The 15604-nt window shown below is 41.6% G+C and overlaps 1 protein-coding gene across 4 annotated transcripts in view; it reads right to left on the bottom strand.

The window, feature by feature from the left end:
* Positions 1 to 550: 550 nt before the first annotated feature.
* Positions 551 to 15604, bottom strand: part of SACS (sacsin molecular chaperone) — an 85316-nt gene continuing 70262 nt past the window's right edge. For all 4 annotated transcript variants that reach the window (XM_060637538.3, XM_060637541.3, XM_060637540.3 and 1 more), the window contains one exon: positions 551 to 13461. In XM_060637538.3, coding sequence (XP_060493521.3) covers positions 1904 to 13461 — 11558 coding nt within the window. In that variant the 3' untranslated portion in view covers positions 551 to 1903. The remainder of the gene's footprint in view (positions 13462 to 15604) is intronic.

Here is a 15604-nt window from a genome sequence, read left to right as displayed (position 1 = left end):
AGTTTCAAAGGAGCAAGCTCTTCTCAAGACAGTTCCAGACAGCTAGCGATCCAGAATTTGCTAAACCCCAGAACAGTAAACTCTTAGCTCTGGTCTACCTAGCCTTGAAGACCTGTGCCTCAGGTATTAATGATGAACATTTTCTGTTAGGGCTCAAGTGTAAATTAGCCCCAGACATGCAGCCCTCTGCTGGGGCAAGGTAAATATCAATTCGGCCTCCACCTATGGAAGAACCGTATTTACTGGGTCTACTTCCGAAGATACATATGTATATATGTATATACACCCATACTGTATATGTCATCTAATCATATTCCCTAAAAAGGAAAAATGAAGTCTTAACAAAGCCAATGAGCACCTAATAAACTCAGTATATACTATCAAGTACTTTATATTCAATCATAAAAAAGAGCCTACTAAAATGCTAATATAAAATGTAATAAAAAATTCTATCCTAAACATTTCCAACAAACATACATATATGCACATATCAAAAACTTTATATAGGAAGGTACTAAGTTTGCTTTTCAGGAAATACCAGTTACAATAATTTCATATGTACATTTGCTTTATTAAAAGTATGGCACTTAATATAATAGCAGAAGTAATTACATAGCTTCACATCCAGAAGCAATACAATAGTGGAGGCACAAACATTCCTTATTCCCAATAAAAGTAAAAAAGTTTGAATATGTTCCATAAGCCCTTAATTGCATAAAATATTATATTTAGCATCATCTACAGCCAGCACACTTGTATAAACTAATAATTATCATTACCTCTCTTTTACATTCTGCCAAAGAAATATGCCAAAGTGAGTACAATATAGGAGGACACTCAAGCATGAGAAAAATCAAATGTCAGTTCCGAATCATTCATGGGGAAAATGCAATAAACTGTCACAAGCTACTGGACATTGTCACAAGGATGTCACACTGATTTTTTAACGTCCTCAAAAGTAAAATCCAAGAAACTCCACTAAGTGCCATGTGGAAAGAAAAGCTTTGTTTTAACTGCAGCACCTTTAGACAACAAAAGATTGCATCCTGTTCAGTCGCGCTATATAAATTATGATATTTGTGGAAAATATGTACAAACAGAAAGCGAATGTTCTAACAGTTGACAAATGTCGTTTTGGTACGCAGTTCTTGGACGCGATATTAACATCTGGTGATAAGAACTGCCGCCATTTTGAGTTTTCCAAACATCATCTTCATGAGATAAGGAGCCTGTAAACAGAAGGTGTAAAAAACCACTTAAAAGAAAGATGTAAAGTGCACTCAGTGCACCCTAAGGAGTACTATGTGCATACTCTTAATCAAGTAATATTCAGGATTAAAATACTGTACCATTTTTTAAATGTACTATTTACGATGTAAAATTGCAACAAATTCATAATCAGATCCAGCTGATAATGATGCATCCAAAAGAGGATCTAATTAAAGAAACGATCAGCTCCAAAGACTTGATTCCCCTTATTTGTTTAAACCAGTGATACGTCCAGTGTTTCATAAGCTCCTTCAAAAATACCGCGTTAAAAACACAAAAGATACCTCCATCCTGATCACGGACACACACAGACTCGCATCGAACAAACCGCTAAGCTTTGGTTACATAAAGTGCAGTTCAATAATGTGCCATCCGAGCCATTCAAATACATCTAGCAATTCTGCAGCTTACCACCTTCAAACTAATTTTCTTTTAAGGTCGGCCAAGGTCCTCTGTTGATATGCACGTTAACAACAACTCCAAAGTTCTTCCCAAACAACCTGCAATGTGCTTTACCATTCTTAAATAACTAACTGGCAATGAAGCCTAAGGACGTACAGCATTCATATTTGTGCTACAACACAGTCAAGGTCTGGCTCTGCTTTTTTTTTTTTTTTTTTTTCCTTTAAATACCTCACACCTTCTGTTGTATAAAATTTTCAAGTTTTATGATGATACAGGCGGTACATTCCATCACCCTCATAGCAACCTCAGAAGTGAACCTGTCGTTTGGGATCTGCGGGAAAGGAAGCAGATCAGGGTATCTTGTTTTTAAACTGTCTACGCCATAGGCCTCCAGCGTGTGGACATCATTCGTCAGCCCTTCAAGCTGCTGACTGTACTCCTCTATTTTCTGTGCGAGTGCGGTGGGCTTTACATCTTTATCGGACTTCCCTCTCACAGCGTAGTCAGCGGCGATCAAAGCTAACTTGGTAGAGAGGTGACATTTGAAGCACACCCATTCATTGGCGTTTTTATGAAGGTCATTCCTGGCAGCTGAAAAATTTGCTCTGGCCTGTCTTAACCATCTACGCGCTTCAACCGGATTGCCAACTGACTTGAAAGTGGGAGGGACAAAGAACCTCTGAGAGTAAGTCTGTCCAGCTGAAGGTGTGCTTTTTTCTTTATTTTGTTGTTGCCTTTCAGATTTATGGCTCGTTGCTTCTTGATTCCATGAAGTATAAAATCTTTGAAACGAGTACTTCTCTGACTGAAATCGGGATGCTGAGGTTGAAAATGTTCGCCTTGAGGCTCTGTCTGCATTTTGATCTAGAAAAGCCTGCTTCTCTAGCCTGTTGATTTCGTTCTGCAAATGTTTAAAAACTTCATTAGCAATGTCATGATTCTCTGGATTTTTGTCAGGGTGCCATTTCAAATACAACCGCCTAATAATCTTTTTCCTTTCCGATTCTGGAAGCTTCCAAGCTTGCTCCACCACTGATGTCACTTCTTTTAAAATTTCTGGTAAAGAATTCACCTTGAGCTTTTTGGGGGACGGATGCTTCGAGGATGAGGTCTTTTGGCTCTCTCTGCCGGAGAAAAGAGGAGGAATGGTTCGTAGACCAGGGGCTAGGAACTCGGTAGGGCTGGTCGGTGTGGAAGGGGCACTGTCCCTGCTTTGAGAGCTTTCTTCGGGCCTTGAAAACTTATAGAGATCGAGAGAGCTAACTATTTTATATTCACTGTAACCAATATCAATCTGATAGATCTTTCCCAGAAAACTAGAATTATCAGCATCTTCTCTTTCAACCTCTTGTACAATAATTGCATACGTATACGTTGGCTGGTACGATCCATAGATATCACCACCTTCAGCATCAACAAGGTACCCAACGTATTCTCCCGGGTAAAAAACATTCATTGGATCCATAAGCAGAGTATAATGGATTTCAGCAGGTATTGGAGTGCCAGGCATCGGAAGTTCAAGTTTCGATGGTTCAGAAGAGTCGTATTTTACTCCTAAACTGTCAAGTTTCTCACTGATCCTGTAAATATCATTGCAACCTAGCATAGCAATTAAATACGAAGTGTCAGAGATCAGATTGTCCGTCGCAGACTTCAGCGTCATTGCCAGTGCTAACAGGAAGTTAATGTCCTTGCTGTCTGAATGCTGTATGTATAGCAGAATGACCGCGTTGCCAAATCTCTTCAAAAAAGCGAAAGTTTCACTTCTGCTGTGGGGAATAGGGTTAAAACCTTTAACTCTTAGTGTGGTTTGAAGCTTTTCAAAACAGGACACTTTCAATCCTTCTCTTAGGGCTTTGCAAAGTCTTATGGCTTTTTCTTCATTGGCCAGGAAAGCATTATCATTTTCATGCTTCATAATTCTAATCAGTCCTGTGATGAACTGTTCCGAAGACAAGAGTAGCTGCAATCTTCCCTGAAGAGAACACAATGCTCCAAACTGACAAACTTTGGGAGTCTCCTCGTCTAGCTGTTCTTCAAGTATACTGCTCAGTAAACGAGGTCGAAGTTTTTGAGGAAAGAGCATTATCAATTTAGTGTGAAAGCCATGGTCCTTCCCCAGGTAGCACTGGCTAAGGTCAACCAACATCTGCACGCCGATATTCCCCTGGATTCTACTTTTGTAATGTGGCGCGTCATCAAACACTAAGATGCTCGACTTCACCAGTCTGCCATCCTGACTTGGAAGGTACAGCGCGAGGTCTCGGACGTTCTCGAGATCACCCCTCACCTTGACCGAATCATTTTGCAGACTCTTGAACAAGCCGGACACTACTCTCTTAACCGTGCGCATTTCATTAGGATCTAACTGTTTTCCTTCAGAATTTTTGAATATGCGGCTCAACACTTCAACATATTGCTTGGTTGAAATAATATCTTCAGTACCTAGGTGTTTGAACAACTGGTGAAACGTGCCAAGTTCTAAAGGCAGCTTGTACAAGTAAGGTTTAAAATCGGATTCGTATTCTAGATTTATCACTACCTCCTCAGGCTTCAGGAGTTTCCAACCATCTTCCACCATTACAAAAGCAACACCCCGCAGCTGAAACCGAAACTCCCTTTTTTCTGCACTGAGAAATTCATATATGCTCCTTAAGACCTTTGCTCTAGTTTTTACCATCTCTTCATCCAATGTTGTTATGTTGCATATGTTTCTGCAGTTATTAATGACCTTATCAAGAGGAGGATCCAGGTTAACATTAAGCATACTTAAAACTTGTTCGAGCTGTTCCTGCGGACCAAGGTCACTACCTTCTTGTTCTCTGATGCTCAAGGGTGTGGCCTTCTCTGGAAGAATAGGGCAGGATGTCCATAAGAGCTGGAGCACATCACACTGCTTGAATTTGGGGTTTACTTGTGCTCCATTGAACTTTATGAGAGGAAGCGTTCCATTGACCTCTTGATATTGAGGATGAAACCTAATGAACTCTGCAGGGGCCCGCTCAGGACACAAGAACGGTATTAGAGAAAGCTCTTTCAGAAAATTGCCAGATAACAAATCCATTCGTTCTTGGAATATGTGATGGAGAAGGATATCAACTGTATTTTGCAGTGTTTCCTTAGACCAGTTTTCTGTATTAGCTCTCACGCTGATTTCCTTAGCAAACTGCAGCAACTGTTGCTGAGATAGGATGTACTTTAGTCCAATGTTTCTCAAGAATTCCACCCAGGAGGTCATAAACGTGGCTTGATTTTTGGGCTTTATAAGCTGCTCCAATTTTTTAAAGAAGTCCTTAGGAATAAACAATTTTTCGGGAAGCATAACTTCAAAAACTCGCACCGTTCTATCATAAAAATGTTTCGCTTGCTTTAGTCGACTGTTCGCATCGTGGATTATCAGTAAACTTTCCAGTTTTTCAAAAAGTTGTTCCTTGATCTCTGACAGTTCCTCAATACTTGACAGCCTATTCTTCAGATAGATCAGGTGCTCCAATTTTGCATCGTAAGAGAGATTTTCAATTTTGGGTAAGAGGTGCTTCAAATATACCTCAAGATCATCTACAGGTACACAGCCAAGCAACTCATAGAGTTCTTTTAGGTGTATTTTTTCTTCAAGAAATGCAGATGACGACGACTGTGTCCATTTTTCCACTTCAGCTGAAGGAATACTTTTTGTGAGTACATAGCATGTTCCGAATTTTGCGATGCTCATGTAGCGACCACTGATGGATTTGTAGCATGGAAGTGACTTTAAAATTTTTATGTCGTCTTGGGACATCAAGTGACTGAGATTGCAGTTGAAATACATCAGAAGTGCTTCAAAGTCATTTTCTACTAATTTTTCGGTTCTAAAGGTTGATGTTTGCACCATATAATGTACGGCCTTTAAAATGCTTGTGGGGCTCTCTATGTTTGCAGTGTGACGGGACAACAGAGGAACAAATGCACTGTCTTTGGAGCAGATTTTGTTCAAAGCAAGCTGGATACAGCCAGCTTTCATGAGCGCATGAAAGACTTTATCGCTCTGGGCATTTGGAAAAACTGCAATGTGCATGAGACTCAGAGGAAGCAGAACATCACCTTCAGGGACTACAAGCTGGTTGGCTGAAACGGTGAACTTTGTTCCTGGAAGCAACGCCCAGTCTTTTAGGGTATCGACAACAATGTCAAATGTTGGTTGTGTTTCTTCTTGATCTTCTTTCACGTTTACAGCCTCGCTGATAAAATGCCACGCGTTCTTAAGCCAAGACTCACTTGCAAAACTGTCCTTCCACTTGGTACAATTTTTGGTCTTATACTCACGAGGCAACACAGAGGATAACAAATCAGCGAAGCTGGAGATGTCAAACACTTTTGCAACCTTACAGTTCAATAAAATATTACTGTATTTCAAATATAACGTATTCATGAACAAGTCTTTGCGGGATGGAATCAACTCATGGTACGTTGTTAGAAACTTGGGTCGTTTTGCATCAAAAGTCTGCAAAACACTGTCCAGTGTAATGAGAAGGGGCAGTCCCTCCACTTCAATCTCATTTTCTTCTGCGTCCTTGAAACAATAATCCACTAAAAGTTTCAAACTATGAAAAAGCTTTAGGTTAGTCTGCTGGAGACGACAAGGCAGCTTCCCAATGTGGCAATTAGTGTCAGGAGAAGAAAAGGTCATTAAAAAAGATCTAACATCAGCAGGGGTGACGTAACTAACAGGGATATCCGCATCTATAAGGCAGTGGTACAGATTGGCAGTTTCATCACAGTTATAAACCAAGTTGAAACCGATTTCTAAAAGGAGGTGTTTCAGTCTATAGACGTTCTCTGCCACCGTCTTGCGGGTCGTGATGTTATAATCTGCATTCTTCAGGTGTTGCAATTCATCCTGCAGTAAGTTGTCAAAAAACGGTCTGGTTTTATTTGAAGTAGACATATTAATCCAAGTAATTATAACCGCAGAGTGTAAATCCGAGCCATCGATATTTGGAGCCCGTACAACAGGTAAAAGGCGTTTCATGTCTTCGTGAATGCAGCTGTAAAGTGCTTTCACTAGACAATATAAATCTGGTTGTAGGTCAAGCCTGTTAACTGGGAAAAACGATAAAAACTTCTTTAAAGTATCCTTCACCACATGAATCGGTGTGTTCTGCAAAACCGACAGTGTTGGGTCAGAACCAGGGAAATAGCGCTTTTTTAGCTGGATTAGCAATTCAACATATGCAGGAGCTATTAATGCTGTCATTAAACTGTTATTCCAGTCACTGCGAACGCCAACTCCATTATCGTCCCGCCACAGATTTCTTCTGGCTGAATCTAGAGCAAAATGGCCGTTCACGTGGAACGGCAATCCCGTCTCTAAAGAGAGGGGCAAGAAACAGAAGGCCCTGTGGGGTTTTTTGTAGTTGTGAGTAATGCAGGCAGCTACTCCGCCACGCGGAAAGAGAGTAATATCTTGGTTCTTGTGAGCCGATATAACGCTCTTAGACACTTTTTCCATACTTGAAAAACCCGATCTATTACAAATTAGCCACGTAGTAAGATTTCCTTCGGAGTCTTCAGTGTCCATAGTATAGGTTATCTGTTGGACTGGTATGTCTTTGAGCTGTCTCTTTTTCGTAACACTATCGATTACAGATGCGTGAAACTGTTTCCTTTTCAGTCTGTCCCCGTCGGTGATTTTGCCCTTTACAGAATACAGCACATTCAGGGCTCCAGTACCTTTGTCTATTTCACAAATAGAAATCTTTTCCATGTGATTAAGAAACATTAAAAGTTCTGCCCCATCTGACCGCAATTTGTCCAAAAGGTTCTGGACCATTCTGTCTGACGACGGAACTGAAGAAATTTCCGAAACTTTTGCCATTTCTGCGTTACGAAGAGGAAATCTAAACATTGTGCAATTATCCAATTTAAAGTGGGTTCCCAAGTAAAGATCCAGGACATCTGAGAACTGTGTCCTAAAATCTGCATCCAAATCTCTAAACATGCGTCCAGGACTAACGGATGTGGCTCCTGGTGCGTATCTGGCATGAGGATCAAAGATACACAGGATGTCATTGCCAGAAATGAAAGAAGGGCAGTCGGTAATATGATACACAGAATTGAACCCTATTCCGTACTGCCCAGTTTTACAGGGATTTCCTTCTTTGGTGCCTTTTCCAAGGTTCTGAATTCCCCTGACGTCATCCTCCGTGAAAGGTTGGTTGTTGTACACACAGAGCGCTGGCCCTTGCAGGGGGGCCCACTTATCATCAAATATTCTGTCAACTGGATGCTGTCTAGGATCAAACACAAAACAGATTTCTGTGGCCTTTGCATCATCGGCATTCTGAAGAAGTTCTTTCAACATTTCCTTTTCTGAAGGATAGGCGTTAAGGATACTCTTGATTCTGCTGGTCAGCTTCTCTTTCTGCCCAAATTCCGTGCCAAGTGTCGTGAAACAGATGTTGGAGGCGTACCTCTCCAAGGCTTTGTGTCGCTTTGGGACGGCTCCTAGTTTCACAGCTACTTCCCTGGGTATATCAGCATGACAGTATTTCACGGTGGTGTCCTTAACTTTTATCCAGGGACAATCGTTGTAGCATAAAGATTTAGCAGGGAGAAGCTTAAGATTAGTATCTGGCAGTAATATTTTGCCATAATTTTTCTCACAAAATTCTTGTTTCTTTTCTCTAATGAGACTCCATATTCCTTCACTAATTATTCGCCGGCAAAGCTGAAAATTCTCTTCTGTTATTTGCTTTGTTCCTTTCTCCTGATCAATAGATTCCAAAACAAGGGCAAAGTCCTCAACAGTAAATGACTGCCGCACGCCCACACTTTCGAAAAGCTCACGGAAATTGTTTTTGTATTTATTAGGCAGCTGATAAAGGTAGGGTGCTGCCTCGAAATTCAAGTGAAAAGACACTTTTCCTGAGTCCACATATGCATTCTCAACTAGAATGAAGCTAAAGGGCTTTAACTTTTCAACAATTGACATCTTAGTGGCCTCATTTTGCATCATTGCATCATGAAGGTATTTGTAGCAAGCATTGGTGATGTTCTCCTGGTACAATGTTATCCCGTCGTCAACTGACTTTGCAACTTCTTTCAGCTGGTTCACAACCAGATCAACTGTCGGCTTCCTCAGTAATCCCAAAAACTCCTTAACAGCCAGTGACACCGAACCACACCCCCTGAAGGAATGTGAGTTTTCATTTAGAATTGGTTGCAGGAGACAAACTATATCTTGGTGCTCAGCCGTGTAAAGATCAGTCGCTGCGAACATGGTTTCGGGCTTAAAACTGTTACCTTTCCAGTCCAAAGAAAACCCTGCCGGCTTTGTCAGAAACGGAAGGAAGGGGATTGTCTGATATTTTGCAGCAAAATCCTTTGCCCTGGGATCCCTGATTTTCAGCTTTTCATCAATGAGACTTAACAGGATGCTGCTTCTCAGACAAGCGGCAGCGTGATCGCTTTTATTGATTTCAGCCACTGACCGTGCACGTTCTAGCATGTCGTCCCACAGAATGTCGTCTTTGGCCATGCCCAACTGAACCAGCTTAATCAGAATAATAGGATTAAGATAATCCTGAGTGGAGCCATAAGGAAAGCGTCCATCTTTAATATCAAACAGCTTGGCGACGCGTCCTTCAGGGTGGATCAGCCTTGATGGCAACACCAGAGGATGCCCCTGCAAAGAGCAAGGGATACATGGGGTAACGCGAAGAATTCCTGAGAACTCATCAATTTTCTCATTTAGAACAAAGTTCATTAAGGGATCTCGGAGCTCTGCTTCGATTTCCTGGATATTTGGGAAAAACACTTCAGAAAAAAACTGCTTCTCTGAAAAGGTATTTTCAAGCAGTATCTGTTTGCAGCCAGCTTCTTCAAATCCTGCTTTTACTGAAGAAGGAAGTTCAACAGCACAGAGGTTCTTTGACCCGGTCTTCTTGAGGTATTTCAAAAATATCTTGAAGGCTGCTGGGCCCACATCTTTTCTTTTAAGTATAGAGTCATCCAGAAATCTCACGTTCTTCATGGAAACCCACGTAGATCCGTCAGAGAAGACTTTGGTCAGCTCTTTCCCTTTTCCATGAGCTATATCTTCATAAAATCCTTGGCAAATGACAGAAAAATCATCATGGACTAATTCAGGATCAGGCCACACCGAGTAGTAAGTATAATCCATTAGCTCCCCATTAGTAGCCAGGTCGCGTAGGACGCTGAGGGCCTCCAAGTAAGCCCGCACAATAACGTGCCTCATGAAGGTGGCATTCCATCGTCCTTTCGTGTCTGTCTTCCAGATTTCTTTTCTGTTTGAAGTAACTGCAAAACACCCATTGATGTGAACCGGCAATCCTGTTTTTATTCGTAAGGGTAAATAGCAAAACACTTCTCCCATGTGTGGCTTCACAGCCCACTTCTGGTCCTGGATTTCGGACAGCAGAACCCCCACGGCCCCACAGGGAACCAGCCCTAGTCTTCGCCCACTTTCATTCAGGGAAAACTTTAGAGCCTCTCCTGTGTCCATGCAGGTGCATATCAGCCATGTGGTACACTCTACTGTTTTTTGAGGCAACTCATCTGACGGCTTTTTCGACTGGCCAGACTTAGCCATCTCGAAGAGAGCCGTTAGGTCATCCTCTGGACCTCTGAAAAGCGGTGACTGCAAATCAGCAATCCTCCTGAACACATGGTGAAATTCTTCAACTGTGACCTGAAGAATGCAAGACGACTTGGGGGCATCGGCAGGAAGCTTTTTATTACTGCTGCTGCAACTCTTCATGAGCCTAGAAGCTTCTTTTAAAACACTTAAGACAGGGGCACTCACTGCTTTGGAAGAGCAGGGGCTTTTCTTAATGATCACCGTATCCTGCGCCAAGCTGGGATTGCTCTCCTCGATTTTCAAGTACTTCAAGTACATGGAGTTCACACTCTGAGTGAAAATGATAAGCCTGTGACCACAGAGACTAAATTCATCCACAAGAGAGTAAATATCTGCCGTATTGTAGCAGGTACTACTAACTTCACTCACTTTGGCTTCCTGTTGCGTTCTAAAGGACAGTCGGAAAAGAGTTCCATCGTAGCTGTAAGGGGCTTCTACGGTCAGAGGTAACCGACAGCCAAATACGTCTATAAACGGTTTGAACTGATTGGGAAATTTCCGAAGTCTTTTCTGCTGTTTACTCCAATTAATCTTGATCCCAGGATTAGATTTGTCTTTAATGTGCTTACTGATGTGGTTTATGTTCGGATCGAACATTATCATGAATTCTCGACTCATAATGATGGGAATGTCGGTGATATGGTACACGGAATTAAATCCCAGACCAAATTTTCCAACTTTGTCAACCTCTTCCCTCTTCAAAGATTCTCCTAACCTAGTTATGTTCACAAAATCTGAATCGGAGAATTGAGAATTATTGAATGACCACAGAGCAGGTCCATGGCAAGCCGCCATCCCCGGGTCTAGAAGATTCTCTCGAATGTCCATATTTCTTCGCATATCAATCATGAAACTGCATTCTGTTGCATTTGCGTCATCGGCGTTTTGGAGCAGTTCTTTAAAAATATCTGACACTGATGGGTATTCTTCCAGAATATTTTTAATTCTTACAGTAAGCGGTTCTCTCTGACCTGACTGCTCAAATCCCATGTTCTCAGGATTGATCAGTCTTGTGCTGAGGCATGGAACTTTCAACCATTCTGCAGTCTTCATGGGTATGTCCTCGTGTACCAGAATGATTGGCTCCACCGAATCTTCCAGTAGATCATTGAGGTCATCAACTTTGATGTCACAGTAACAGCATTCATGAATTGGCTTCATGACAAGTTTAGAAGGGTTTTTGCTGTGATGTATAGGAACTGGTGTGTTGGGACTGGCTGGAATCTGATTGCTATACAGCCACCTGATGATATTCAACATAAGATGGAGATTTTGCTTGCTTTCCTGATCGCTGAGATCTTGGTCACTTTTGAGATACACCTTCTGAATGACTACGGAAATATGATCCGACGTCAACTCCTCTATCGAACCACATTCCTTAAACAGTTGGTGGAATTTTGCCATGGTTTTAGGCACACCGTGCAAATAGGGCTGAAGATCAAGATCATGGAATGGTTTTATCACAGCCTGGGCGAGGGGACAAAATTTCTTGCCGGTCCAAACCCACGGAAATTGTAAGGCCCTGAAAGCATCCTTCCCTTCATTTAAATGATCATGCATGAAGCCGTAAATTTCCAGCAAAATATGTTGAAACTGATAGTAGTCCTCATCACTAAAGGTTTTCGAAGTATACCAATCAACAACAATTTTAAAGTGTTTTAAGACCGCACTGATGCTAGGTTCTGTGAAGATGCCCAAAGCTTTTTCCAAGTTCACATGGACGCTCTCAACAAGAGGAAGTGACGAGCCAACCAGGATTGCATGGGCTACATCGCACATATCTGGTGGGGCACAGAGGTCGCAGACATCTCCCTTCCAGACTAACGAGCCTGGATAGTTTGGTGGCCTTTCCTTGCAAGCCGGGACCCATTTTATTTTCTTCAGGGTCATCTTTCCTTCGGATGACTGCAACAGCGTATGATTCTTGTTTAAAACAAGTAAGAGTGTTTTGGCTTTCTTTACAAGAACCTCCTGATTTGGACAAGAACTGACCTGTAAGGCTTCGATTTTTTTTGCCACTTGCACAACATCAGCTTCTTCGAGGCTGGCTTCGTTTTTTAAACCAATCTGTCTCAAAGAGTGCAGGATATCTGGTGAGGTAAAAGCTGCGGGTGGGAAACAGGTTTCTTCTTCACTATAAAAGAGATCCTTTAGTACTTCTAGATCAGGATCAAAGAGTTCGCCGGCTGACACCATCCGATCCTGTGAGATCTGAATGAATTTTAATGGCCTTAACCAATCAAGCACATTCGGATTCTCGTTTTTAAGGGAGGACAGATTCTCAAGGGTCCATAACATAAGGTGTGTCAACTCATCGTGTGAATAAAATTCATTTTCAATATCTTTTAAGATGAGCTTGAAGCAACTGGTGGTCTTTAACTTCTCTATCTTCAACATGTTTGCCAAGCGAATGGTAGCTTCGTCACTACTGTCTATGACTGAGAGAGAGAGTCGCAGATCCGGTGGAAGCTTGGCGGTATGGTGCAAGACCTTACAGCCTTTTAGTTTTGTATACGAGGAAATGCCCTGACCAGATAAGTGGTTAATCCGCTTGAATATTGGCAACTCCTGAATTATTCTTTTCTCTTTTTCACTGCTATCAGTTAAAGTAGCTAAAAACTTCCTCAGGGCATCTTTGTGCGTGGGAAGTAGCGAAGCTATCTGATTACACAATTTCTGCAGCGGCATCTTCTCCATTATCTGCAGCACAGCACTTGGTAACGGCGAGTGAATGTATTTCTTAACAAGTGGATGCTGTATGGAGGCATCTAATTTCTTAAGGACAATCCCTCCAAGTTTCTGTACGATATCTGCTAAAAATTCAGGAAGCTGTGCTTCGGATTCATCGTCTAAAATGACTAACGATGGAGTCCTGAGTCTAATGAGCTCCACGCACGCCTGACCATCTTCTAGTGTAGTTCTGGGGATAAGTGGCATCTCATCAAATAGAGTCAAATCCTCTGAAAAATGTATATAGAGATTCTTCCAAACCATTTTAAGCCAAGAAACAGATGGGTGATTTTTGTCTTCATCAGATGGATACCACTGAACAATCAACTCTCGGCCAGGCCAGAATGTATTCATTACTTCTTTGATAAGACGTGCAAATCGTTCTGGATTTAGAAGCTGCAGCTGGGTACACGGTCTTCCTGTAAATCATACACAGAGATGTTATAAATACATACAACCCTACTCTAACTTGTCTAGCCTTCTAGTCTTACAGATTACGTAGTACTACGAAGCCATTTTTAGAAGGTTTAAGGACACTGTAAAAATGCGAACATTCAGCATAACTCGGCTAAAATAAGTTTTAAGTAACGACAGAGAATCTGCATATGCGCTTGTATTTATGGGAGAAGTGATTCTCTTTGGAGAGTGCTTATTTTAAATCAATCCATAAAATGCACTTACATGCATTTTTAAAATGATCCTGTAAGTTTCTACAAATAGAATCAACACAGAAAATAACTTTCAGTGGTTATCTGTCCACCAAAAAAAGCATCAAAGAAAATGTGGGAAAAGCTTAAACAGGTACCATTCTACTTAAGGCTAAGTAATTTATAAGGATACGCAATACAAATTTCCTTTCTTCGTGTTTCCAGGAGCTGCGCAGGATGAAGGGAGGGGCGTGATAATGGGGTCCCAGATGCAAGTGACCAGCACTCTCTGAAGCTGAGGCCGTGAGGAGTCTTCCACAGTTTCCTTCCACGTACTAACTGGATGCCTAAGGTAGGTGTCACTCAATCTTGTGGGGCCCTGAATCCTCTCATCTGGAGAGAGGATGTGGATGAGGTTCTAGGTCCCAGGACGGCTCCGTTCACATGCCCGAGTATAGACCGCATTCACAACTTTTCCCAGCAGCTTTTACCTCTCTACTTCTTACTGACTACGGTGGGCTCTTTGGAGCCCTGGGATTTTGTGGAAATGCTTCGGGGAGAAACAAGCAGGGCAGCCAGGTGCTGCTGGGCAGGTGGGGCTGTCCCCAGCCAAGCGGCTCTACTTCCAGGTGGTTCATAAATAAGACTCTAAGATTTGTGTCTCGGGGAAAAGACTGTTGCTGATTTTTTAACCACCGGTCCAGAAAATAACATTTGGGCTCGCCACGACTTGTGTACTTAGTGCACAAGCATTTGCACCAAGTGCATTTAGTGCCTCAGAGTGGTTATAACACCATTGGGAAAAAGATGTTTAAATAATACTGTGTACCTATAGGTATGTGTCAGCAAATAAATAAATAAATGGCATTTCAAATTCAATCTTCTGGAAACCTAACAATTTTCTTCCAATGTACATACAATTTCTAGACTCTAAAAGGGTAATTTTGGGGAAAAAATGATAAAAAAAAAAAAAGGCACACCTCAAGCCCCTTGAAACTCTGGTTTATCACTATTTTTTAACCGAGAAAGGACACCCTTACCTCACAGTCTTACACCTCAGGAAGATGACTTTACCTTCTACCAAGAAAAGGATCCCTCGTGTTACTAGGAGACATTTTAAAATGACTGCCACAGAAACTGAAGCCAGGGCGCAGTTCTGCAACCTTTGGGAGATGTCAATACCCAAACGCTGAACACTCTCAGTTTCTACATTGTGTCATTTAGGGTAAGTCTCGTAGCTACACTTAAGAAATCCTAAGAGCTCGTCAGCAATTTGACTAGTATAGCCTCCTTGACCTATGTGCCCCATTAAAATAGACTTTGTATAATTAAGTTTTAACAACAATGTTCTTAAAAAAAATGTTTACTGAATTGAGTTAATAGACTACCCAAGGCAAGGATATGATTTTGCAAGGATACAAAAAAGAGTTAGAAATTAAAATTCAGAGCACTTTGAAAACGAAACATTAAATATGCACCACATTGTTCTATGTTAATAGGGGCCACATGACGTGCATTTTGTAGATACTCCCATCTGGTATCCTTGCGCGCAACCGGCAACTTATAAACATACACCCACCTTCAGGAAAATAATCTAATATTAACATATAAGTAAAATGCCAATAAAGCACCCACACCACATATAACATGCAACTAACACACCAGTCATGCTCAACTGAAAAAACGTACGAGAAAATAAAGGAGAGAGAAAATGAAGTTAAGACACAATTCTAAGTGCTTCAGATGGATTCAATCTGAAGTCCCGATTTCTATTTCGTTTGTATTTAAGCTTTTCACCCTGAAGTATGAATGTTAACGCAGAAAAACATCTTCACGCCCCGGGTCAGAAAGCCACTGAAAGGCTGAAGCGCCTCCAGCGGTATCAGCCAAGTCAGTCTTGTGCCATTTTGATAAA

The sequence above is a fragment of the Panthera onca genome, chromosome A1, assembly GCF_046562875.1.
Source record: "Panthera onca isolate mPanOnc1 chromosome A1, mPanOnc1 haplotype 2, whole genome shotgun sequence".
NCBI lineage: Eukaryota > Metazoa > Chordata > Mammalia > Carnivora > Felidae > Panthera > Panthera onca.
Note: the sequence above shows the minus strand (reverse complement) of the source record. Positions and strands in the feature narration are given on the sequence as shown.